Genomic DNA, 27,062 nt, shown 5'->3' with positions numbered 1-27,062 from the left:
AGTTTTGCATATGAATGATTTCTTTTTAAAGTGTCCCTCTATGGCATGAGGCAATGTATTAAATAGGACTGTCAGGCAAACAGTAGTGTTTACACACTGTTTAACAGATATTTTTGTGCAAAATAGTAACAGAATAGGGGGATGGGCTGTACAGATGCACAAAATAAGTTTTGTTCACAACCTAATCAAGGTGTAGAATATTATGTTAGGATCTTGATCTTTTATTTTAAATCTAAAAACATCTCTGCTTAACTTAGACAGTGTTTGTTTATTTTATGATTTTGCAGTTAAATAAATGTTACTCCGCAATTCAGGGTGTACTTTTTTCGCAGGGGGCGGGGCGAAGACCATATCAACAGCTGCTTGCCCCTTTCCCACCTGCAGCTAAGAGAGAACACACCCTCCTCAAGGATTTCAGCACTGCAGTTCAGTTTCAGGCTACAGCTGCTAACAAAGACTGCACTTCTTACCAATGTATTGTTTCAATTTCCCCTCCCATCACACGTCAGCATACATTCCATTGATCAAGTAATCTAGCCTATTATAACGTCTTCTCTGAAGAGATTGAGACATCCTTCTGCCTATTAGCGCAATAACTAATAGCAAAGACACTATCCCAAAAAGTAAAGCTGCTATGAGACCACTTTTGTCACCAGATTGAGGGGCATGCTTGCTTTTTGGATCATCATCTAATAGGTAGGCTTCTGAATCAAGCTGCCTATTATCCTGGTGCATATTTTGAAAAGGAGTCAAGGAATCCTTACTAAGCAAAGCACCAACTGACAAAGAAAAGAGAGCGATGCTGCTAGTACTGTCTGCAGAGGTGGCTATTGGCTTGATCGTGGTGGCAGATGTTCTTAGCCTTGCAAATTCTGTAGCAGTTCTGGAATTTGAGACCAGGTGGTCAGGTGTGGTAAAAGCAGTGGTGGTAGGAATCTGAGTGCTAGTGGTTGTGGTTTTGGGTACCGCGCTACTGACAGTGGTAGGAAGCATGGTAGGCGGTGGTGGAGAGGAGGTGCTGAACTGAAAAGTATGAGCAGCCCTTGTAGGCAACAGCTCAGTTAGCTTTTGTTTTGGGAAATAATCTAAGGTCTCAGGATGTTTTTTCTCTTGGCCTTCAGGAACCTGTGTGTGCGATTCAGTCTTAACTAAATCTTCTTCTATATGGTCAATGAGTTCAGACATCTGAGAAGTAACTGATTTCTGCAAAGCAGCAGTATGATTCAGGTGACCTGCCTGACTGGGAAGGTCAAAGCGAGCTGCTTGTGAAGAAAGAGAGTTTCCATTGGTGTTGTAATTTGCAAGCTGTGAGTCCAGAATCTGTATACCTAAAAATAGAAAGAAAATATATAAATTAATTATTCAATCCACTTTAGCAATCAAATGCTTCCTCTGCCTACTGCTTCTTCTGAATCCAATAGAGAATCACAAAAGGGACCCACCCCGAAAAGAAACAACTAAACTGCCTGGGGTATCATGATTTTCTCCTATATTTTTTTTTTAAATCACTCAAGTGTTTGGCAATAGGCATATTAAAATTACAGTTGTCATAGCACAAATTGATACTCCATCTCCAAAGCCTAAAAGTATCAGGCTGGATTCTTCACAGTCTTACAACTCATGTAAGCATTTACCTCTGTGTAAAGCAAGCATTTGATTTGGTAGTGTTCTGCACTCACATTGCACATGTTTAAATGCTTATACAGAGATGCAAGGCTGTGAAGAATCAGGCCAGTCATCTTCAAAACATTCTTAGTCTCTGCCAACCAGAGAAGCAGAAGTTACCAAGTCACACTTGTATTCGTCAATTTTGCATAGATCGATCTAAAGTACTTATAAGGTCCCTGTTGCTTCAGTATCTGGATGCCTCACAATCTTTTAATATTATTATCCTCACAATGTAATTATCCTGTGAGGTAGGGAAGTACCATTAACTTCATTTTACACAGGCACAAAAAGGTTCAGTGACTTGCAAGAAGTCTCACAGGAAGTCTATGGAGGAGCATGAACTTCAACCCAGCTCTCCCGAGACTCAGGCTAGTGTCCTAACTACTGGACCATCCAGAATTAATTTTCTTACAAACCCGCTTCACTCCACTTAGTTTCTCTGTGTACCTGCCTGCAATACTTTTATTTTTTTTTAATCCATGCAGATGAGACAGGCTTAGGGGTAACCTGGGGACATCCATCTACAAAGAGGATAGAGAATTCAGTCCTTGATCTCTCTGGGAAGAAGGAGGAACACTGCATTGTTACAACTGTATTGCATCAGGGATTGAATGGAGCCTCTACAGTTTACAAGCACCTCTCTGATTGAAGTATCTGCCTGACTCAGGGTTCAACAGTGTACCTGGAACAAATTAAAATGCTGAGGTGTTACACTGGCACTGAACGAATTTAAATATCTTAATATCTTGCAGGCATAGCTTGAAGGATGCAGGATATGCCTATTGAAAACAAAAGTTGTACATGCATATACATATGGAATTTGTGACTACACTAGTGGAAGACCCATGTTCCCACATCACATCCTGAAATCTGCTCATTGCAAATGCATTCCACTTGCTCTGACTGGGTTTATCAATCCTGTCTATCAAACAGAGGGACTGTCACATGGATTCCCAGCCCTACCTCCACGCTGTGAGCAGAGCAAGGAGATATTCCAACTTAGCAGCCAGGTAGGAGAGTTCCACCCATCCAACCCTATACCTGTAGAAAGTAAGGAAAGCCACCCTAATACCCAGTAACTAGGAGACAGAAGAACCCTCTCCATCCCAGAAGCTAAGAAGAACAGAAAGAATGGATCTCAGAAGTGTGACACATAGGGATTTCTACTGTGGCAAGCAATTGCTATTACGAGTGTAACAAATCCCCACATTCTCCAAAACATCCTGCCAAGTTCCTACACAACAAACTGACTTGTTGAACAGCCTGGGTCTCCACTCTTTTACTAAGAGAAAGGTACCCCCATGAGAGCCATCATGACGGGAAGTGGATGAAGAGTTGTTAGAAATGAGGAGGGGCAGGGTCCATCGTAAGTAGTTGACTAAAATGTTCACCTTTCCTCTGAAGTTAAATTGAATCGGTTTCTAAGCAGCACAGTGCATAGCAGCTATGTTAAAACTATTAACTGGAGTCTGGTAGCAAAATATGCACAGTTTGTCATGATAAAAGCTGCATACAAACTCACATTATTGACAAAGATTCCATTATGTTAAGATACTGTATATAGATCCTATGCAAAAAAAACCCCTAACACTTTGGTGAGTAATAGTTCTTGGGAAGACTAACTAACTGGCACACCTCCTTTGTTCACATCATCCAATAGCCAGTTGAATTTACCATTGGGTGTGGTGCTTCACCCTTATTCACTGTATTACCTCTAAGTACTGGAGGGTTGACCAGATACGAAATTCCTAAGCAAACAAGAAACCACACACCCCCAACACTTAGATAACCTAGAATTAATGGTGAAAGAATCTGACTCTTCCTTCAATTGAAAAATCTCTAAGAAATGGATTTTCTCTCTGAGAAAAGTTAAGTGATAAGACAACCATGTTAAGGTTCCACTTTACAAGATCACCATAACATTAAAGTATGTAAATATTTGGGTGACCTTCACTGTATACCTTTAATTTTCCCCTGCCACCTGACAGCAGCCAGAAACTAAGATAAACAAGTTGACTCACAGGCTCACCTCATCAGTGATTGCCCTAGTATCCCTAATGTAAAACTACATGAAGGGTGTACACTCTTGCTTCCCTCAGAATTTCCCCCAATATATCTTGATTTTGACCAGCAACATCTCTGCTCTTAAGAGCAAAATTGTGCAATACACACAAAATAAGTACCAAACTGAGATCACCTGACGCGTAAGTCAGGATTTGACCTCAGGCTAGTGCACTAACCCTGTGTATTCATAGATATTTAGGTCAGAAGGGACCATTATGATCATCTAGTCTGACCTCCTGCACAACGCAGGCCACAGAATTTCACCCTTCCTTAGCAACAGGTCTTTGCAAGAGAACAGACAGGAAGAAGACGAGAAACTGAATATATGGAGAATTTAGAAGGAGAGTACACTGCTAAGTAGCTTACACTCAGATTTCGCCTGCCTTAAAATTGATATAATTAGATACATATAGGACTTCTGAAAAAAGAAGTGGCGGATTTAAAATATACAATTCATGGTCTCTTCTGTCTCAACTGGAAGCCCCTTTATGCAGAGTGCTGTGCTAACTTCCATTATATTGGGTCACAAGGAAGGAAAAAAACTTCACAGTTAATTCAATTAATTGAAATGGAAAGACCACCTACCCCAGCTGCTGTGGTACAAGTTGGGAAATATATTTTAGGTTTCTAGAAGGGACATTAAGCAGCATAGAGCAAAAAAACAGTTATGTTGTAAACTGGAATGCAATAACTTTTTAAAGAAACTTCCATTTAAAACCATAATCAGAACGAGAAAATCCTTGTTATATACCAGTTTGTTACCACATGGCCTTTTCACAATCTATCCAACAGACACCAAAAAACTCCCAGAGTCTTCCAAGAACAAGTTATTGATTTTTCTGCAAGCTTTACTCAGTAGTCAGAAAGGGATTTCTACATAATTTGATATTTTATTATTTAACATGCACCACAAACTCAAAGGTCAAAATCTAGATGGTCAAAATCCAACAGTTTCCTCAGTTCCAAGTGCGTTACCTCTGAGACAAAGAATTTGCCCAACAATACAGCAGATGTGGTCAGATAAACCACCATTCTCTTCTCATTCCAAACAAAGGAGTGTGGGACTGAACCCCACTTGTAGAACCCATGCTTTTAGACAAGCTCCCAAAATAGAACAATGATGCAGTGTTCATGTAAATTGGGTTGCGCAACCTGCAGGTTATCAAGTTCACTCCCTCAAATAACCGTCAGAAAACTGCAGTGTGTGTGGAATTTATGCTGTGGGAAACAGTTTGGTTGGCTGACAAAGAATGATCTCATCACCCTACTTGAATCTCCCCACCTTCTTCCACAAAGCCAACAGATGTACCTGAACACTCTTGGATGTACTATCAGGAAACAGACAGTTATTGCAGCCAGAGTCTGACTAATCACACCCTATATTTTGGGGGTTAAAAAACAAAAAAGTCAGCCTTATTTCCTCATTTTCATTTTAGATTGTAAACTCCCAACTGCAGGGGCCTTGTCTTCTTAAGAAATTGTCACGTGCTAGGGACACTAGTGGCATTATAATAGAATAAATAATCTTGCTATTGAAGGAAGACAGAGAAAGCAGTACACAAGCCACTATTTAAAAAATATAAAAGAAGAGTATTCTACAGGACCATTCTCAAATAGTCCATCTGCTAAACTACCTTAGAGGTCATCTCCTTGATGGAACTCTCATTTGGAACATAGACAACATGTTCCATACAGATAATCAATCGTGATATTGGTGGATACTTACTGAGAATACCCATAGAATCCCATCAATATCACGATTGATTATCTGTATGGAACATGTTGTCTATGTTCCAAATGAGAGTGTGAGAGGCAGAGCAGAAACCCCAAGTAGTTTTTCAGGAATAGCTTTTGTGGCTGGAAACAGAAGATAAAGACATCTCCTGAATCACAAATGGGTTCTGTGGTGGCTGAGCTGGAAAAATCAAGTTTGCACTGAATAAAGCTGCTTCAATATTTGAGTATTTTTCTTTATCACTAATATGTGTAACCTTGTGCACATTTCTATCTGAAAAAACAAACTTAAAAGGTTTGTCACAAGAAGTGGGCTAGGCTTCTTGGTAACTACCTTTGAAAATCTTATCAGCAATGTAGGCTTAAGGTAAATGAGCTCACATACGTCATTTTCATAAATCAATGTGACCAGGAGCCAGAAAAACAGCACAATTGAAAACAAATGGGTATAACTCAGCAATTGCACTTTGGCAAATCAAGAGCCCAGCACAGTCACATGTTCCATTCCCTCTTTCATTCCTCTACATACTCCTGGGGGAGAAAAGAGTGGGAGAAGAGTGATAAAAGTTAGATAATAAATTAATTACTTGGACTCTTCTGTTTTTGCACCCTAGGAGTTTAAGCCATTTGTTCCTTCCCCTACCCTGGTTTCCTGGTGTTGTCACAGCAAATGCGCCCGAACAGTTTCTGAAAAAGTTATGCGGATGACTCTGACAGACAGCATGCTTTCCCTCACCAGCCAATTCCTTCCCAGGAGAAAGTTACCTCTTCAGTAAGCTCAGCCTTTGGGAGATATCTGAGAGAGAGGAAAAACTCCAGTATATTTAAAACACTTGTGTTCTCTGCAAAATGAGCCATACTGAAACCACCATATAAACTCCCTTGCGAGAGGACAGTCTAATTGTCAATTTGTTATTTGAAGAGTGCAGTCAGATAAGGTACCAGTGTAGAAGTATATTTTGAGAGACAAGGTGTGTGAGGTATCTTTTAGTGGACCAAATACTGTCAGTGAAAGAACCAAGCTTTCAAGCTACTCAGAGCTCGTCTTCATTACCTCACCCACCTTGTCTCTCCAATATGCTGGAACTGACATGGCTACCACTACACTGCAAAGTATATTTTGGTCAGCTTGCTACATCTTAATAGCGGACCTTAGTACAGCTAACGTATTAGCACCAAAAAGTGCACAGCACATTAGACACGACAAGAAATTCCTGAGTTCTAAGTCTTCTCTAAACCTTGCTACTGACATGCAGTTTGGCCTTGGGTAATAAGTCCCTTTGCATCTCTGCTTCAGTTTCTCTACCTGGAAAAAGAGGAATATTACTACTTTTGTTTACTTACTAACCTTGCAGAGATGTAATGAAGATTAATATTTGTAGAGTGCTTTCTATAACTAAGTATTTATATGCCCCTCAGCCACCACAATATGATCCCTTCAAATATGTAAAGTGCTACAAGGGTGCTAAATTTCTACTGCTTCTGTAATATTCAATATACCCACAAGGAATTTCTCCCAAACATACAGAATGTGTCAAAACGGAAGAATCTTTTTAAGCACACACAAACTGTATTATTTAGGAATAAATCCCTGCCTTAAAGAGCTTACAGTCTAAACAGAAAGCATAGATATGAAAGACTGGAGAGGAGATATATTTTCCTGACATATTAATATTAACTATGTCTCACATTGTCATGGTATGACGGGGTGGGCTTGTTTTGTTTTTTTAAAGAGGGAAAGAATATAAAAGATTTTGAAGTCTAATAAAGGGGGGGGGGCAATCATAGAATCATAGAATCATAGAATATCAGGGTTGGAAGGGACCCCAGAAGGTCATCTAGTCCAACCCCCTGCTCGAAGCAGGACCAATTCCCAGTTAAATCATCCCAGCCAGGGCTTTGTCAAGCCTGACCTTAAAAACCTCTAAGGAAGGAGATTCTACCACCTCCCGAGGTAACGCATTCCAGTGTTTCACCACCCTCTTAGTGAAAAAGTTTTTCCTAATATCCAATCTAAACCTCCCCCATTGCAACTTGAGACCATTACTCCTCGTTCTGTCATCTGCTACCATTGAGAACAGTCTAGAGCCATCCTCTTTGGAACCCCCTTTCAGGTAGTTGAAAGCAGCTATCAAATCCCCCCTCATTCTTCTCTTCTGCAGACTAAACAATCCCAGCTCCCTCAGCCTCTCCTCATAAGTCATGTGCTCTAGACCCCTAATCATTTTTGTTGCCCTTCGCTGGACTCTCTCCAATTTATCCACATCCTTCTTGTAGTGTGGGGCCCAAAACTGGACACAGTACTCCAGATGAGGCCTCACCAGTGTCGAATAGAGGGGAACGATCACATCCCTCGATCTGCTGGCTATGCCCCTACTTATACATCCCAAAATGCCATTGGCCTTCTTGGCAACAAGGGCACACTGTTGACTCATATCCAGCTTCTCGTCCACTGTCACCCCTAGGTCCTTTTCCGCAGAACTGCTGCCTAGCCATTTGGGATGCATCATGGGAGATGCAGTCCACATGAGAAGCCAGGTCCATAAAGAAGAAAGGGGGTATAAGGCACCCAAAACTATAACTCCCATGAAGTACTATGGTAGCATTTCCAAAACGAAATTTTCAGTTTTCAGCTGATCGTTTTCAGTTTTAATTTTTGCTGATAAATCAAAACATTTCTGACCAACTCTAATGCAAACACACATCAGTAAGGCACATGAGTATAAACAAAGTCAATGATCAGTTGATTTTAGTATTGTTTACCTCTATTTATCCTGTAGCTCACGAGTCCTTTTAATGGTTTCATTGGACAAGCTTCCTTACTAGGGCAGTAAAACAGGTAGCAGTTTGGATGCTGGCTTATCCTTCGAGCATCAAAAATCATCAAATTACATTGCCTGTCTCCTAAAAAAGGATAATATATTATATACTTTAGCAGCAAGAAGTGTTGTATCTGCCTCTTTTATGGCAATAAGCTCTGCTTAGCTTGACTAAAATCCTCCAGATCAGTATGAAGGGAAAAGAATGAATATATCACATTCTGCAGGAAATATAGTTATGGGGATTAATATATATAACTAGATACCTACAAGCCAAAAGCTTATCTGCAAGATGTTGCCCATCCTTCTACGTGCCAATGAGGTCTAGCAGAAATAGTAGGATAAGCCTCCCCTCACCCACCTGCTGGGATTCCTACCAAGGTGCTGTTGCCCTCAGATCAGATCTGGGGACACCATTTTTCATATGAGCCTTTGGCTCAAAGGCATCTGATAAATTTGAAAAACCCCTAATTTCTTTGAATGACTGAGAGAAGATTTCACCATCCCCACAGCCTCCTGACTCTTTCTGCTGTTTGATTCACTGTTAACACTGTGAAGCTGCTATCTGTAGCTATAGTTCATTCTGGCTTGATGGAAAGGAAAGATCCCAGAAGAGTTTAAGCATTTTATTTTTAGCTACTCATATGTAACATAAAACAATCCATTGTTTCTTTTTATTCTGTCTACTGGACTCACAAAGTTATGGCTTTTACATCTTGGAGTGGATGGTGAGGGCGAGGGGGAAGGGCTTAAAACCATTGTGCATACCAAACGTTCAAGATACATGCAATAATTGCTCAGACTAATACATATTGCTAGGACTTAATCACTAAAATCTCATTTCATTGGCTAAAAGGTTTAGCAAAACAGACCAATATTCACAATATCTCGTTAGTCTTGGTGTGAAAGGAGAGAGATATTCACATTTAGTGCTGAAAGAAGAAAGGAAATGCAGAATGTCCTGGTTCTTCCCCTTTGAGGGCTGACACCAGCTCATCCTATCCCAGCCCATTACAAGCATGTCATAAGCAATGATAGAGAAGAACAGAGATCAAGGGAGTATAAGTTTACCCGATATGTTTTTTTCTAAGCAGCAAACATTAATACAAGCTTCCCGAGTTGGTGTATATATTGGCTCAGTCCCTCTGATGCCTTTTGAGAGAGATCGCATCATATCAATGACAACATTTTCCATCTTCTCTAGAGAGCAATCTTGACTTAGGGATGGCCCAGGTATCATGTAACACATGATTAGAAATGTGCAAGTAGACCACCAAGTTATGCTGATGGACATTTTTACTTAGGCGCCTTCTTCTTCAGTCAGGAACAGCGATGAACTCTTGGTGTTTAACTTCAAGATAATCTCATTTCAAGAAGAATGCATATCTGTGGGGAAAAATAAAGAATGGCTTCCTTTAGTCAAAATAAAGTTTTCAACAACTTTTAAGAGCCTTTTGTACTAGTAGGAAATTGTTGGTCTTTTTTTTTTAAAAGTTTATATTACATATTTGATGCAAAGTTACTTACTTCCTGTCATAAATATAAAGGGAAGGGTAACAAACTTTATGTATACAGTAATATAAAATCCCTCTTGGAGAATCCCCTTACCTGTAAGGAGTTAATCAGTTCAATTAACCTAGTTGGCACCTGACCAGAAGGACCAATGGGGAAAGAAGATACTTTCAAATCTGTAGGGGAAGGCTTTGTTTTTGTGCTCTGTGTGTGTTCTCTCCAAGACAAAGAGAGAGACCAAGCAAGTAACCCAGCTCCTACTGAAATGATACATCTAATATTACAGAAATAGCAAGTAATAGCAAGGAATACGTTAGATTATCTTCTGTTTTAGCTTGTGAATTTTCCCTGTGCTAAGAGGGAGGTTTATCCCTTTATTTTTTTGTAACTTTGAAGTTTTGCCTAGGGGGGAATCCTCAGTGTTTTAAGTCTTATTACCCTGTAAAATTACCTTCCATCCTGATTTTAGAGGTGCTTTTTTTAAGGAATCTGATTGGTTTTTAGTGTCCTAAAAACCCAGGGGTCTCGTCTGTGCTCACCTTGTTTACCTATCTGGTTGGTAGATTATTCTCAAGCCTCCCCAAGAAAGGGGGTGAAGTGGCTTGGGGGAATATTTTGGGGAAACAGGAACTCCAAGTGGTCCTTTTCCTGAATCTTTGTCTAACTCACTTGGTGGTGGCAGCAGTACTCATCCAAGGACAAGGAAGGATTTGTGCCTTGGGGAAGTTTTTAACCTAAGCTGATAGAAATAAGCTTAGGGGGTCTTTCATGTGGGTCCCCACATCTGTACCCCAAAAGTCACAGTGGGAAGGGGAACCCTGACACTTCCCAACATACTTGGCATTTAAGATATTTTAGCATTTCCCAATTAAAAACATTGCTACTCTTTTCAAATGAAAAAGGGTGGTGAATACAGCACACAAGAATCTCTCTGAGGTATTTATATGGCCCCTATCATAATATCTGAGTGGCTCTTAATCTTTAATGTATTTTCATTACATACCTATAAGGTAGGAAACTGCTATTATCCCCATTTTACAGAGGGGGAACGGCAGAGAAGGCATAAGGGACTTGTCCACAGTCACACAGGAAGTCTACATCAGCCCTGGGAATACATATTGGAATCCTCTTCCCTACTTTTTCAACCAAGATGCCCAAGGACATAAAAAGAGTAACAAAGCGGATCAGTGCAAACACTGGAAACAGGTGATTTGGGGGAGTGCTATTGAGAGAGACAGCCCTTCTTACATAACCAAGCTCCTGCTCAGATCTGCAAGAGGGTCAATAGAGTAAAAATAGTTACATAGATTCCAAGGCCAGAAGGGACCACTGTGATCATCTAGTCTGACCTCCTGTATAACACAAGCCATAGAACTTCCCTACAATAATTCATAGAGGGTATTTTTTCAAAAAACATCCAGTGTTGATTTTAAAATGGTCAGTGATGGAGAATCCACCACGACTCTTGGTAAGTTGTTCCAAAGATTAATTACTCTCACTGTTAAAAATGTACACATTGTTTCCATTCTGAATTTCTCTAGGTTCAGCTTCCAGCCATTGAATTGTGTTATACCTTTCTCTTCTAGATTAAAGAGCCCATTATTAACTATTTGTTTCCCACGTAGATCCTTACAGACTGTAATCAAGTCACGCCTTCACTTTTTCTTTGTTAAGATAAATAGACTGAGCTCAGCGTGTCTATTATTAAGAGGCAGGTTTTCTAATCCTTTAATCATTTTCTTGGCTCTTCTCTGAAGCCTCTCCAATTTACCAAGATCTTCTTGAATTGTGGACACCAGAACTGGACACAGTATTCTAGCAATAGTTGTGCCAGCATCAAATATAGAGGGAAAACAACCTCTCTAGCGTTACTTGAGATTCCCCTGTTTATGTATTCAAGGATTGCATTAGACCTTTTCGCCACAGCATCATACAGGGAGCTCATATTTAGCTGAATATCCACCATAACTCCACTGGCAGTTTTGTCAAGCAAAATAGTGGTTTCAGTAACTTTTTTAATGGATAGGCATCCACACCACAAAAAGCACCATCGAATCTAGCAGTGCCAGCGGCACTCTCAGTAGTCTGGCTAAGATCTGAATAGCTCATGGAGACTAAATGACCTCCAGGTGCCAAGGGCAGGGACAACACAGAAGAAGCTTGCAACGTTATTGCCTGTGCTCTACCTGTCTAGTAATTAGAAGGATACAGATCTCAGGATACTTAAGTCTTATACCTTAAGACTGGAGGATAGGTAATGTGATGCCAATTTTTTAAAAAGGCTCCAAAGGCGATATGGCAATTACAGGCCTGTAAGCCTAACGTCAGTACTGGGCAAACTAGTTGAAACTGCAGTAAAGAACAGAATTGTCAGACACATAGATGAGCATGATTTGTTGGGGGAAGAGTCAACATAGTTTTGTAAAGGGACATCATGCCTCACCAATCTACTAGAATTCTTTGAGGGGGCTCAATAAACATGTGGACAAGGGTGAGCCAGTGGATATAGTGTCTTAGATTTTCAGAAACCCTTTGAAAAGATCAGAGCCATCCTGTCTATAGGACGGACAGGGGAACTGTCCTGGGCCCTGAGCTTTGGGGTGCATGGGGGGGCAGGGCAGCCCAGAGGCCTAGTGGGGGGGCTGGCGCTAGCAGCAGGGGTTGGGCCCAGGCCCCACACTCACTGGCCCAGGCATTTATTTCTTTTTCTTGCCTGCAGCCGCCCGGGCTTGGGCTCAGTCTCTGCAGCAGCAGTGAGTAACCTGACCCCAGCCCACTCTGCTGGCTCCCAGCATCACCTGCCACAGCATGGTCCTAGTGTCCCCCAACCACTAGGGCCAGGGCAGGCTGAACCTGACCCTGCCCTTCTGCCTCAGACGGACCCTTCCCTTTTCCGGTAGGACCCTCCACCAGCACAGGCATCCCCTCGCCCCTAGCACAGGTGAGTGCCGGTCAGTAGTCTCCAACATCCCTCACCCATCGCCCAGCCCTGGTGTCCTGCCAGTGCCCCACACCTCCCCCTTGCACTGCCCTTTCTCCCCTCTCCCAGCCTGACCTCCAGGCCAGGGCCAGCCCTTATCACCCCCCGCCTCAGGGTCCTCCTTGCCTTTCAGCTCTCCAGCCTTGGGGTCCCCCTCCCTGCAGTACCACCCACCAGGAACTAGGATCCTCCATCCATCTGCTTTTCTGCCTCCCCTCCCCCTCCCAGCCCCCAGAGAAATCAGATCTTAGAACCCCTCCTCCATGCTGGAGGGTCCTGGGGTCCCCCAGCACAGCACACATATATGCTGTCCAAGAGCCACGCAGTTCCCGAGACATGGGCTCTCAGTGTTGCAAATGTGTAATTAAATTTTAAAAAATCCACCGAGGGTAGCGAGACCATATGCACCTGGGAAGTAAGTTTGCTGCAAGGAAGTCCAGGAAGGTGAATTTCAGAATGTAAGCGGTGTGACACTGATCGTGATCGGTGAGGGTTTTTTTAATTTATATGAACTTTATTGTAAAAAAAAATATTTAACCTGTGGCCAGCAGCTGCCCTTGAAGTTCACTGTAACCAGATTTCACCGGTATAAAAAATGTTAAGGGTGGCCACAAACAGGCTAATTTGCCCCAGGCTCCGCACCCAGCTAGGGACGGCCCTGGACAAGGTCCCTCACCAAAGGCTCTTAAGCAAAGTAAGCTGTTATGGGATAAGAGGGAAGGTCCTCTCATGGATAAGTAACTGGTTAAAAGACAGAAAACAAAGGGTAGGAATAAATGGTCATTTTCAGAATGGAGAGAGGTAAAAAGTGGGGTTCTCCAGGGGTCTGTACTGGGACCAGTCCTGTTCAACATATTCATAAATGATCTGGAAAAAGGGATAAACAGTGAAGTTTCAAAAACTGCAGATGATACAAAACTACTCAAGATAGTTAAGTCCAAAGCAGGCTGCAAAGAGTTACACAGGGAACTCACAAAAGCGGGTGACTGCGCAACAAAATGGCAGATGAACATAAATGTTGCTAAATGCAAAGTAATGTATACTGGAAAATATAATCCTAACTGTACATATAAAATGATGGTGTCTACATTAGCTGTTCCCACTCAAGAAAGTGATCTTGGAGTCATTGTGGATAGTTCTTTGAAAACATCCACTCAGTGTGCAGTCAAAAAAGCAAACAATGTTGGGAATCATTAAGAAAGGGATAGGTAATAAAACAGAAAATATCATATTGCCTCTATATAAATCCATGGTACGCCCACAGCTTGAATACTGTGTGAAGATGTGGTCACCCCATCTCAAAAAAGATATACTGGAATTGAAAAAGGTTCAGAAAAGGGCAACAAAAATGATTAGCGGTATGGAAGCGCTTCCATATGAGGAGAGATTAACAAGATTGGGACTTTTCATCTTGGAAAAGAGACGACTAAGGGGGAATATGATAGAGGTCTATAAAATCATTACTGGTATGGAGAAAGTAAATAAGAAAGTGTTATTTACTCCTTCTCATAACACAAGAACTAGGGGTCACCAAATGAAATCAATAGGCAGCAGGGTAAAACAAACAAAAGGAAGTATTTCTTCACACAACGCACAATCAACCTGTGGAACTGTTTGCCGGAGGATGTTGTGAAGGCCAAGACTATAACAGGGCTCAAAAAAGAACTAGATAAGTTCATGGAGGATAGGTCCATCAATGGCTATCAGCTAGGATGGGGAATGGGGGGGCTCTGTTACCAGAATTTGGGAATGGACGATTAGGGATGGATCGCTTGAAGATTACCTGTTCTGTTCATTCCCTCCTCTGAAGCACTTGGCATTGGCCACTGTTGGAAGACAGGATACTGGGTTAGATGGATCCTTGGTCTGACCCAGTATGGCCATTCTTGTGTTCTTTCATGAACACAAACTTAAAGAGTTAAAATTATTTTGAAGTCCTGCAAAGATATGGGAAGTAGCCTCTGTATACAAACAAACAACAGTGAGTTCCTCCTGCCCTATCTCAGTCCTCCCACCCGTAAAAAAGGAGCAAGATTATTTTTGATGTCCCTAGTTTAAGGGAACACTCATTGCCCTTTAAAGCAAACTGGGCAACTTGTTGAAAACTACATAACTAAACAGAAGGCGGAGCAGCGCTGCTTACAGGGCCATCTGCCAGGAAAAACAGGTTCCCCATCCCGCATATGTGGGTGGGGCAGAGGGGCACAATAATCCCTGGGGCGGTCACAAGAAGCTGCGTTTGCTGTTATGTTTTCAGGGAGCCCGAGTCCTGAATCAAAGCCGGGGGGCAGGGAAGGAGATTACACATGCACGCAGAAAGGAGAGGAAACGGCTGCTGGGACAGGAAAGGGAGGGGGAGAGGATTAAGGCACCAATTAACAAGACCCCTCTTCTAAAAGACTTGCAACGCGTTTTCCCTTTCGCAGCTCGCGGTCAGGCTCCCCAGTGTGCGGAGCCTGGTCAACAGGACCTGGCTGCCCCCCGGATCTCTCGCTCCTGCCCCCAAGGAGTAGCCGCTGCTGAGAGCCCCCCTCGCGCGGCTCTCTCCAGACAGCCTTACCGGCAAGAGACGTCCCGCGCAGGGGGCAGCGCTGCCCAGGGCGGCTGCCGCAGCCGCGGGAAGGAGCTTTGCTTTCAGGCGCCTCCGGGTCCGGGAGGGAGGAGGCAGAGCTGCTGCGGGCAGGGGCGGGCTGAGCTGTGTGACTTTGAGGTCTGTGTGATCCCGGACGCTTGAAAGCAAACTCATGTGCTTAGCTCGACTCCAGTGTCTAGACTTCTTGATCCCAATGGGGCTACTCCTCAGTCCCCTGCTCGCAAATCCTCAATGAGGCTCCAAATGATTGGCATAAGAATGAGATTTGTTTATTTTTTAAACAGCAACCGTTTCTGGGGTCTTTTTATTTGCCTCCTGGTTTTGAGCCTTCAGGGTTCACATGCTTTTCTCTGCAACCATGAGAGTTAAAAACCTACTCTCTCCCCCCACCCTTGAAAGCTGACAATCTTACCTAATAACATGACTCCAGGCAGAGGTGCTGGAACAATTTGTATAGTGGGAGGACTGATGAGAGCCATTGAACCAAATGGTAAACCCCGTATGTGATGGAAACCACTTTAAGTCAGGGGATGCAGCAGCACCCATAGTTCCAGCACCTATAACTCCAGGATCTGGGTCTTTCAGAAAAATACCAAATATCTAGAAACTCCAGAGACTTGGCAATGCTGAGTCATATGTTTGCAGGATCAGGGCCTCTATCACCTTTGCTAGATGGGCTGGAGGCACCTGTGTTGTCAGGAGTGTAAAACAAACATTGGTCATTACACAGTATCTGATCTGCCACCACATCCAGATCCATAAACCACTGAACTTCCCAAATAAGACAAAAAGAAAAATTTCCTCCTTCCAAAAACAGAGAAAATTCTTCCTGGCACTTAAATGCCAACACAGGTCAGTCAAGTTATAATTTGCTCTAATTATCTCTCTCACAAATGCAGATGAGGGGCAATACAAAAGGTGTAAAGTTATCATGGAATCATAGAAATATAGGGCCTGAAGGGACCACTCTATTCCTACTTGAGATTCCCCTATTTAAGGATTGCATTAGCTCTTTTGGCCACAGCGTCACACTGGGAGCTCGTGTTCAGCTGATTATCCACCAGAACCCCATATCTTTTTCAGAGTCACTGCCTCTCTGGATACAGTCTCCCATCATCTAAAAGTGTGGCCTACATTCTTTGTTCCTAGATGTATAATTTATGTTCAACCATATTAAAAAGCACGTTGTTTGCTTATGCCCAGTTCACCAAGCAATCCAGATCCCTCTGTATCAGTGACCTGTCTTCCTTGTTATTTACCACTCTCCCAGTTTTTGTGTCCCTTGCAAACTTTATCAGTGATAATTTTTTTGTTTTCCTCCAGGTCATTAATAAAAATATTAACTACTGTAGGACCAAGAACTGACCCCTACAGGACCCCAGTAGAAATATACCCATTCTGTGATGATTTCTCATTTATAATTAAATTTTGAGACATATCAGTTAGCCAGCTTTTGACACATTTAATGTGTGCCGTGTTCATTTTATATATTTCTAGATTCTTAATCAGAATGTCATGTGGTACCAAGCCAAATGCCTTACAAAAGTCTAAGTATATAACATCAACACTATTATCTTTATTAACCAAACTTGTAATCTCATCAAAAAAGGTATCAAGTTAGTTAGACACAAACCCATGTTGATTGGCATTAATTATATTACCCTCCTTTAAGGCTTTATTAATCAAGTCCCATAACAACTGATCCATTATGTTGCCTGCAATTGATGTCAGACTTGCAGGCCTATAATAACTCAGATCATCCTGTCTACCCTTTCAAAATATTGGCACAATATTAGCTTTCTTATAATCTTCTAGAACTTTCCCGGTATTCCAAGACTTATTGAAAATAAACATTAACGGTCTCTGAGCCCCTCAGCCAGCTCTTTTAAAATTCTTGGACATTATCAGGTTGTCCTATCAGTCTTCTGTTCCCAAGATTAATATGCCCAGGTGTTTTTAACCTTTCCTCATAGGTCACATTTTCTAAACTTTTCATCACCGTTGTTCTCCTCTGGACTCACTGCAATTTATGCACATCTTTCCTAAAGTGTGCCACTCAGAATTGGACATAGCACTCCAGCTGAGGCCTCTCCAGTGCCAAGTAGAGCAGGGCAATTACCTCATGTCTTACAAATAACACTCCTGTTGACACCCTAGGATGTGTGACACTGGTAGACATGCTGCCAGCTCTTGTCAAGGCTGTTGGTGTCAGCGAGCATTGATAAATTCATAGCTGGAAACCAGACGCGCTCACCTATATGTTAGTATTGTTCAAGATAGGGGTTTGACTTATAAACATGTGTTTAGTGTTTAGACTCTGTAAAATGCTTGTAAATTGCTGCATACATTAATCTTACTTGTAATGTCTGTATCCAATAAGGCAGGGGTTCTCAAACTTCACTGCACCACAATGCCCCTTCTGACGACAAAAATTACTATATGACCCCAGGAGGGGGGACTGAAGCCTTAGCCCTCCCAAGCCCCCACCGGGGGTGTCAGGGGGCCAAAGCCAAAGGGCTTCAACTCTGGGTGGGAGGGCCTGTAACATGAGCCCTACCGCCCAGGGATGAAGCTGAAGCCTGAGCCCTACAGGCTTCAGCTTTGGCCCCAGGCAGTGGGGCTCAGGCTTTGGCTTCGGCCCCTGGCTCCAGCAAGCCTAATGCCAGCCCTGGCAACCCTATGAAAACAGCACTTTGAGGTCCGGACCCAAAGTTTGAGAACCACTGCCATAAGGTAATATGTAAGTTTTGCTTTATAACTGTAAAAACGCCTGCTCTTAACTTGTGAACCAAGGCAGGGGAAATGGTTCCCTTGCCCATCAAGGACTATCAAAACTAAGTGGGCCATTGTGAAACATCACAATATAAAGACTGGGTTGACGCCCCCTCACACCCATGAAGGTGCTACGTACAAGGAAGCTTGTCCCATCAGCTTGAATTCTGGAAGAAGAAAATAAAGACAGCTGACATGAAAATTCTTGATCTCTTTGCTGTTTGGACTCTCACAGGGCTGGAGCTATGAAATAGAAGCAGAGATCCCCAGGGTCAAGGGTTGGCCCTAAAAGACATTCAGTGCTGACAAATTAATACTACGGTTCTGTCATCTTTTGGAACCACAGACTGTAACTCATTTATATATATATGTTGCCTCCTTTAACCTTTAAATAATTCTCTCATTTCTTTTTCCTAGTTAATATATTCTTAGTTAGTTTACTATAGGATTGGCTACAAGCATTCTCTTTGGTGTGAGATATGAGGTACAAATTGACCTAGGGTAAGTGACTGGTCTCTTGCAACTGGAAGCAACCTGAATCCTTTGTGATCTTTGATATGTGGGAACCACTATAAACTAAATCCAGCTCATTTGGGTGGCAAGATAGACGGGAATGCCCAAGGGGACTGTCTGTGAATCCATGGCATGATTGTTATAGTACTTCAGGAGTTCACATTTGTTACTGGGTTGGTGAAATGGAATTACAGAGCATACAACCAGTTTGAGGTGTATGTCCTGCTTTTGACTGTCTACCCTGAGCTTGGCATTCGTGGTCGTGAACCACTCCAGATAGCGTGACAGAATATTAGCTTTTTTCCCAACTGTATCACATTGTTGACTCATATTCAATTTCTGATCCACTATTCCGCCCAGATACTTTTCAGCAGTGCTATCATTTGGCTGGTCATTCCTCATTTTGTAGTTGTGCATTTGGTTTCTCTTTCCTAAGTGTAGTAGGCTGGTTCGGCATGATTTATTCTTGACAAATCCATACTGGCTATTCCTTAGAATCCTATTATCCTCTAGGTGCTTACAAACTGATTGTTTAATAATTTATTACAGTATCTCTCCAGGTATCAAAGTTAGGCTGACGGATCTATAATTCCCTGGGCTCCCTTGGTTCCCCTTGTTGAAAGCTAGATGCTGTGCCCTACCTTTGAAAATAACAAAGAAAAATCAAACAAGTTATTCTGAGTTTTATCCATTCAACTGAATGCCACATTGACCAATGTAAAAGAGGGGTGAACTGAGCAGCACTAGTTGGAAATGGTATTGAGAACATACATACATATATATATATATATATATAAGAATGATCATGACAAGTGATGATCATATAAAAATGTCAGTGTTTTTTATTACTATTAATAATCATCTTTATTATGGTAGAGTGTAAGGGCCAACCAAGAGTGGGGCCTCATTGTGCTAGTTACTGTACAACCACAGAATAGTAGACGGTCTCTGTGCCAAAGAGATTACAATCTAGATAGACAAGACGGATACAGGGTGATATCACTAAATCCCCATGGCATGGCTTTCAAAGATGCTCACATGCAGCAGCTCCCCATGTCACAGAAGCCCTCATTATGCAAACTGCTCCGTGCGGCTGGATCCCTTTGCCTGTGAAAAGCAGGTTGCAGGATCAGAGCGTAAGGTCCTGATCCTATAAACACTTACATATGTGCTTAACTTTAGCACCAGGAGTAGTCCCAGGGAAATCATAGGACAGCTAAGTGCAAGCATAAGTGTTTGCAGGACTGGGGCCTTATTTAGGTGCCTATATGTGGACATAGGATTCTAACTGTAGACAACCTATTTTGAATGGCCTCAGTGCAGACGCTATTAATGTTTTCCATATGGAATGATTTCTTCCCCTCCCCTTTATTTTTAGGACAGCACGAGCACCCTGAAGAAGCCCAGAAGGAGTGTAAGTTTTGTCCTCATTAACGCGTGCTACCTACACAGTTTACTGCTTGGTAAGGGCCCTGCTCTTGAAAACTGCTGTACATAGGCAGAATCCTGTGGCAAACAGAGCCCCACTCATGTGGCCCACCCTCTTCCTCAGACCAGCTTGCAAGAAAAGGGCCTAAGGGCTCAATCCTGCAAGGTATGTAATGCAACGGGAGTTTAAGACACTGGGCACCTCGTAGAAACACCACAGGATTTGGCCCAGAATTAGAGCAAACCTTGCTTTGTGAGCTGGCTGCTAATTGGTCAGTGGGGCAAATGCAACTTGCTGGTGTGACCCCCAAGCAACTCTGTATTCTTTCCATACACAATATGTGCAACATCTGCCTCGTGCGATATCATTTAAAAACTAACAACACACTCATCGTCAGTATTCTTGTGTAATGTATGTACAAAATGCATATTCAGAGTTATGAACATAAACTGAAATTATGAGTACAATGTGTTTACCAGACAAGTCTGGGGAACGGGGAACTGGTTTCTCAAAGACAAAGGACAAGCCGACGTCTCTAGCCAGGTGTCAAAGCTGATTGGCAATCACTGGTCAAGTGACCATTCTTTTGCAAAGAACGGGGGCAAGAACAGATCAACCTGCATTTTAGCAAACAACAACATGGAACCTCTTTCACCATAAGACTCCATGTCTCTGTCCTCACAGCTGGAACAAACTTTATGTAGGGGTAACCCTCAGGAAAATGCATTTAAATGGGTGACTGGACTATAAAAGTGAGGGGCAAAACACCCTAGGTTATCTCTCGCTCTCTCTCTTTCATCTAAGAAGACAAAGGAACCAGCCCTTTGACTTTGAGGGAGATCCTGACCTGAGAATTTGGTCAGCCATGTTGCTGGGAACCAATGGTAAGGATTTGACCTTGAACCAAGTCTAGCTTGTTAAGTTTTAGCTATTAGGAAGTGTTTTATCTTTATTTTTCTTGTAATCACTTCAGACTTTAATACCTTATACTTGTACTCACTTAAAATCTCTCTCTTTGTAGTTAAATACATTTGTTTTATTTTTTTAATCTAAACTAATTCAGTGTTGTGTTTAAACTGAACAGTTTGGTAATTCCAATTAAAGCAGCAAACTGTTGAATATTGACCCATTCAGGAGCAACGGACCTTTAATATCTGAACTGTCCAGGAGAGGGCAGGGAAGTGCAGAACACATGTTTTTGGGAAAATTTGGGACTGGGAGTATGTTGGGGTCATCTTCTTGCAAGCGGTAACCAAGGCTGGTGGAAGCCAGAGTGTGACTGGAGTGCTGCTGACAGGTCAGAGTTGCTGGACAGTGCCACAGTTACACACAGATACACAGGGTGTGACCTACATGCTGTTAGGCCAATGGTTTTTAACCTGTGGTCTGCAGACCCCTGGGAGACCACAGACGATCTCAAAAATTTCTAAAGGGGTTTGCAACTCCATTTGAAAATGTTTAGGGGTCCACAATTGAAAAAAGGTTGAAAACCACTGTGTTAGGCTGTTTGTGAATGGCCCTGGTTGGGAGCTACAACAGCAAAGTACTGTGAGGCACCCAAGGTTGTGGGGGAGGCAGTGACACAGCCCTCACTGGTCTGGACTGCACCCCAGAATGTGACAGCTGAGTAGGACTGAAATCTGTACACTCCAGGTATGACTACATTAGAAATGCTACAGTGGCGCAGCTTTAGTGCTGTCATGTCAACACTACAGTGACAGAAGAGATTCTTCCACCACTCTAGTACATCCATTTGTCCAGGAGACAATAGCTAGGTTGATGGAAGAATTCTTCCATCGGTATTTACACCAGGGCTTAGGTCATCTTAATTACATTGCACAGGGCATGACATTTTTCACAGCCCGGAGTGATGTAGTTAAGCCAACCTAACTTGGTAGTGTAGACCAGACCTGACTAACAGATTTGTTTGCACCTTCCCCTACCAGTAGATTGACTGTAGTCTGACAGAGTAGACTTGCCATTACATTTACAGTACAATCAACAAAACAGAGGGTGAAGCTCAGTGACTAAGACCCCAAGTATTTTGACAGTAAGCAGACATACCTATGTCCGACATCCCAGGAATGAGCTAATCTAGGCAGACAGCCTGTACATTATGCCACAGCATGCAATTGTTTTTTTTCATAGGAGCAACATTGCTTAGGAAGACTGGCCAATTTTTAGTTCTTCATTAGGATTTTTATTAACAAACTGCTAGACATTTCTGCCTCACCAGTACCCTATTTTGTCTTCCTTTCAGAGGCAGCCTTGAGTTCAAAGAGGTACTGACACGTAGTTTAAATCCCAGATTTTACATCCTGGACCTTTAAAATGGTTAAAGCTGAAAAGTGGAAAACAGAAAATCTGCAGTTTAGTCTTGCTTCTGCTAGAGACTTGCTGTGGGACTTAAAGCAAGTAATGTAAACCTCTCTGTACCTCAGTCTCCACATCTATGAAATAAGAATGTTGCTACTTACTTCCCTGATATGTGTAGCACACTTTGAGATCCTTGGATGGAATTAATGCAACACTGGCAGCAGCCATGCAACCTGCCTCATGCTGCCTTACCAAAGTGCCGCATTCCTTGTCATGGATGGAAGGCTAATTTATCCTCTATGCCCATTCAATCCTTGTCCTTTTTTTTTTTTGAGACAGCCAGCGACGGGCTTTTATGTGGACACCTATGTAGTAGTTAGATCGAACCTGCTGACTCATTTCACATTAAATGGGCCATCAAATAGCCATGAGATGGAAATGTGGTTTAGTCATTAGTTGACCTGAGTCAAAAATGAATGAATCATCTACAGATGATAAAATATATATTCCATTAACATACCCACAGGGAGCATCCTGACCTCTACTTTGCACAAGGACCTGCAGCTGTTGACCAGCTAACTAGTTGGGGAGATGGAAATAACATGACACTGTTTTTAGTGCATTTAGTTTAAGTCCCTACTACAAAAAGTTCTTGGCCAAGACGTCAAGGTCAGATTACGAGCAGGACTCCAGCTCCTCAAAGCTCCTTCTGGCTATTGCCAGGCAGATTCAATAAAATGCAACTGATTTGGGTTAGAAAGCAAAAAATTTTAGTAGAGGCAGAACTGATTTTATAGAGATGTGTATATATACACAGAGACCTACAGACTAAATTCCTGTATTAATGCATGAAATACATACAACATATGTGACAAAAGTGGAAATTTGCCTTCGCTGTCTTTCTAACATGCCCCAACCATGAACTGGAGGAGCAAGAGAACAGTTTAATCTCCATAGCCAGTTCAATTCTTGCCCTTTTTACTGTTGTTGTGAAAGAAATGTTTGAATACATGACCTGAGCGTACCCTAAATGCTCAAGTACTAGAAGACAAAGAAAAAGAACCTCAGATTCATAATTTGTTTTAAGTCACATAATTTTAAGCCAATATGATTTCGGGAGGGGCCAACTCATGATTTTTGAATGCTTTGAGTTGGCAACAATACCTACTTCTTAGATGACTCTGCCTCATGGTAGAGCTTCTGTCTGTAATCTTACACAGTCCCTCCTGGGTACCTTCCGGTTAAAGATTTAAGTAAACAGTTTACATATCCTCACGCATCTACTGCCTTTTATTATTTTCAAACTTCTTATAGGGAGAGTGAAAAAATAAAATCAAAACTATATCATAAGAGAATATTTGACTTTGTTCCTTTAAATTGTTTGGTTCTTGGTAATAAACATATCAGATCTGTATATTCTATATGTAGATATATAAAAAGGGATATGTACTTTCAAAAGCATTATCTTAGCCAGCAGTTGAAAGGATGCTGAGGAGCAATTGTCTTGTCTCCAAACTATTAGCAAAATACAAAACCAAAATAATTTGCACACCTAATATATTTTAAAGTATGAACACAGGTTTATTTTATTTAAAAAGCTTACAAAGAACAAATTTTTAATTACTTCTTTCCTTTTTCAAGTACAAACCCTCATATATTCAACACATATACTAGTATTTAGTCAATCAAATTTAGAGAGATGATAACACATCTCAAAAATCACATTTTTAAAATTAAAAAAGAAAAGAGAGGAGTAGGATTTTGGAGAGGAGAAATACCATACTGTTATATTTAAAGGAAACTATCTGTTTATCGAGAGAGAGATATGTCTATCCATATATACACAAACATTAAGCAGAAAAAGATCCTTAATGTTACCTGTAATTAATGTACAGGTCTCATCTATAATAAAATCAATATTCTGCCCAAATAAGGGTTATTATAACATGATCACCATAAAAACAAAATAATTATACGGTTCACAGAAATAAAAAGTGCGAAACTGAATCAAGCTAATTTAAGAATTTGCCTGAGCTCTATTATGTTACATTACATTATCTCATATGTTAATTAGGCCCTGATTTTCCAAAGATTTACACACATGCTTAACTTTGCACACTATGAGTAGTCTCAATGAGATCACATGTGATTTTTTTAAGCACATGGGTAAGTGTTTGAAGGATCAGAACTCATGATTGTCATCACTTTGCTAAGGATGGCACTGCGCCAACAATCATTTGTTTGATTTCCCACTCAAAGAATTATATGGCTTTAAAATTACTTAAGAAAAAAACTGTATTCATAATTACAAATTCCACTGTAAAACTAGTTACATTATTATTAGATTGCAAAAACACTATGGGCTTGTCTACAGGGCAAGTTGCTGCGCAGCAAGCCAAGGTATCCCTCTTCTATAGTTCAGCACCCACTCTAGACTTCTGGCTCCCCAGCAATTGCCTTTCTTGGGAGGAAAACTGCATCTCTCTCCCTTCTAACTAGGGTATTATAAGGCTGAACAGTTCCCTGCCTTCACTGTGTTATTCCCCAGCAAAGTGAGGCTGCCTAACCATTCCTGTTTTACTTATTCCGCAAAGACAGTAAACAGTGTAATTATCATAGTTAATCTACCACACTGCTCTTTCTAAGCAAACACATTTATTCTTAAGGTAAAAGCATTAAAGAAACAATATATTAAAACTAATCAAAGAACCGAGACAGAGGCTAATAAGCTTACCAGAGATCACCCCCTCACTCTGACAAGACCTCTTGCTGATCATCAGTCTTCAAACCCTATACAGGGTTTCCCTGTGGTCACCAGTTCACGACAGCTTCAGCTCAGAACAAACACCCAGCCTGGGCCAAATCCTTCCAACCCTTCCCTAAGGACTGGGGACCCCCGTGCATCAGATGTCCGGTTGGATGGTTTGCTTGACCACAAAGAAGACCCGAATCAGTTTAAACTCAGGCTATTTATCCAAAAATCTTTGCTTTGTCTGTTGGTCTCCAGAGAATCCAGTCTGACCAGTATATGTGAGCCTCTCTCCAGGTGGGCATACCTCTCTGGAGGTGTTATAAGCTTAATGAACTTGCCTACCCTCTGTCCCCCGTCATTCTTTTTAGTTCCTGGAGTAGCACTGGTCCCCCTTGTTCCCTGGGAATTATACAAAATCCCTGGCCCTGGTCAATGATATCCCTGGACAATGATACATCAACTTAATTCAGAAAGGTTTGTCCAGGATATTGCAGGAAATTGCCATACCTGTCACATGGTCAGTGCAATCAAAGTCCCAGAAACTGCACACCAGGACTTTCATTGTGCTGTAGCAGTGTCCGCTGGCACACTGCTGATTCATATCCTGGCTTGCCGTGCAGTAACTTGCTGTGTACACAAATCCTACAGTTTATGACTGAGAAGTGATCCAGGCACGCTCATCTGGGGAATAATTAGGTGCTGCTGAGCTAAGATAAAACTCAGAACTTTACAAAGAGGCTGGGCTTCACACTTACGATAAGCTTGGGCTGGGCTAGGAGCCAGCACAGGGAATGCTGGAGATGGAAGAGTTGGTCTGTTTATATTATTTTGTGTTTATAGATAGTCCTGTTTTGCAAGTTTTATGAAGGGAATGTGTCCAGGGACACTGAGGGGGTTTTGTTGCTGTTTTAATTGTGCTAGATACAAAAACAATAAACCTGAAAACTTCAAAGAGGATTTTTTCATTTTGCTTAACCTAAGCCTCCTATGAACTTTCTATCTGGCTGTTATTATCTCAGCCCTGTCACAATGATAAATATGGAGTGCTGCTTCCTGCATGTTGGAGCTGATTAGTTATTTATCACAGAAAGATGTTACTTGTTTTTTAAGAGATGGGTACTAAATTTCATAGTGTCAACAAAAAGAATTAAAAATATAAAATCAGAAAAAGAAGGTGATTTTCTATTTAGTTGTTAGTTATTAAGATGTTCAGGATACACATTTAGGCTCTAATCCCATCATTGTCACCAGTGATTTTAAAATAAGAAAAATGTTTGCAGCTGATTTCCCCAAAAACATTTGTATACATTGAAAAATTAATAAGTACACCTCACTGACAAATTGCACATGGATTAATGCTACTCTTAGAGTTTTTTTCTGAAAAATCACGTGGGCATATTCATTGCTCTCTCAGAAGTGCATCCGATGAAGTGAGCTGTAGCTCACAAAAGCTTATGCTCAAATAAATTTGTTAGTCTCTAAGGTGCCACAAGTACTCCTTTTCTTTTTTCAGAAATGAGGGACAATTTAAAATGATGACTAAATGATATTTAAAATGTTTCATTGAAACACACTAATAACAAATTCATCATAAGGTCCTGATCACTTATGCATGTGTTTAATTTGACTACTATTGATGGGACTGGTTAGGAGTTAAGCGTGTGTTTCCGGGCTTGGGGCATAAGAGGGAGAGATTTAGGCTCTGATCCTGTAAATGCATACTCACATGTGTAAGTTTACTCATAGGAGTAACCCCATGGAGGCCTATGGAATCAACGTCCAGATTAAATGAATCCAGAGTCTTCCCATTTTTAGGAAACATTTCCAAATCTTCCTCTTTGATAAAGTCTTTCCATATCGCAAGAATGGCAGTCACAACACCAATACCCTTTACTACTCATCCCTCCTGA

General features: G+C 41.6%; 1 protein-coding gene across 4 annotated transcripts; it reads right to left on the bottom strand.

Moving 5' to 3' along the window:
- On the bottom strand, positions 1–25,227 carry MANSC1 (MANSC domain containing 1). Of its 4 annotated transcripts, none has more exons than XM_074948957.1 (5): positions 15,338–15,374; positions 14,561–14,603; positions 9,357–9,671; positions 8,230–8,370; positions 1–1,328 (listed from the first exon to the last, which is right to left on the bottom strand). In XM_074948957.1, exons 3-5 carry the CDS (start codon positions 9,577–9,579, stop codon positions 499–501), a joined length of 1,194 nt encoding a protein of 397 aa, XP_074805058.1. In that variant the 5' UTR covers positions 9,580–9,671; positions 14,561–14,603; positions 15,338–15,374; the 3' UTR covers positions 1–498. The 4 variants fall into 4 exon arrangements, with proteins under 4 accessions (XP_074805058.1, XP_074805077.1, XP_074805068.1 ...); XM_074948976.1 differs by lacking the exon at positions 15,338–15,374 and adding an exon at positions 15,248–15,264; XM_074948967.1 differs by lacking the exons at positions 14,561–14,603; positions 15,338–15,374 and adding an exon at positions 25,135–25,227.
- Between the last annotated feature and the right edge of the window lie 1,835 nt (positions 25,228–27,062).

The sequence above is a fragment of the Natator depressus genome, chromosome 1 (assembly GCF_965152275.1).
Source record: "Natator depressus isolate rNatDep1 chromosome 1, rNatDep2.hap1, whole genome shotgun sequence".
NCBI lineage: Eukaryota > Metazoa > Chordata > Testudines > Cheloniidae > Natator > Natator depressus.
This window is presented reverse-complemented; position numbering and strand designations above follow the sequence as displayed.

Excerpts from the sequence above, each read along its gene's own strand:
- MANSC1 (XM_074948967.1), bottom strand. The coding sequence starts at position 9,579 with ATGTCCATCAGCATAACTTGGTGGTCTACTTGCACATTTCTAATCATG. Across the intron at positions 8,371-9,356 it reads CTTAGAAAAAAACATATCGG|GAGACAGGCAATGTAATTTG; the intron begins GTAAACTTATAC and ends ATCCTTTTTTAG. Across the intron at positions 1,329-8,229 it reads GAGCTACAGGATAAATAGAG|GTATACAGATTCTGGACTCA; the intron begins GTAAACAATACT and ends TTCTATTTTTAG.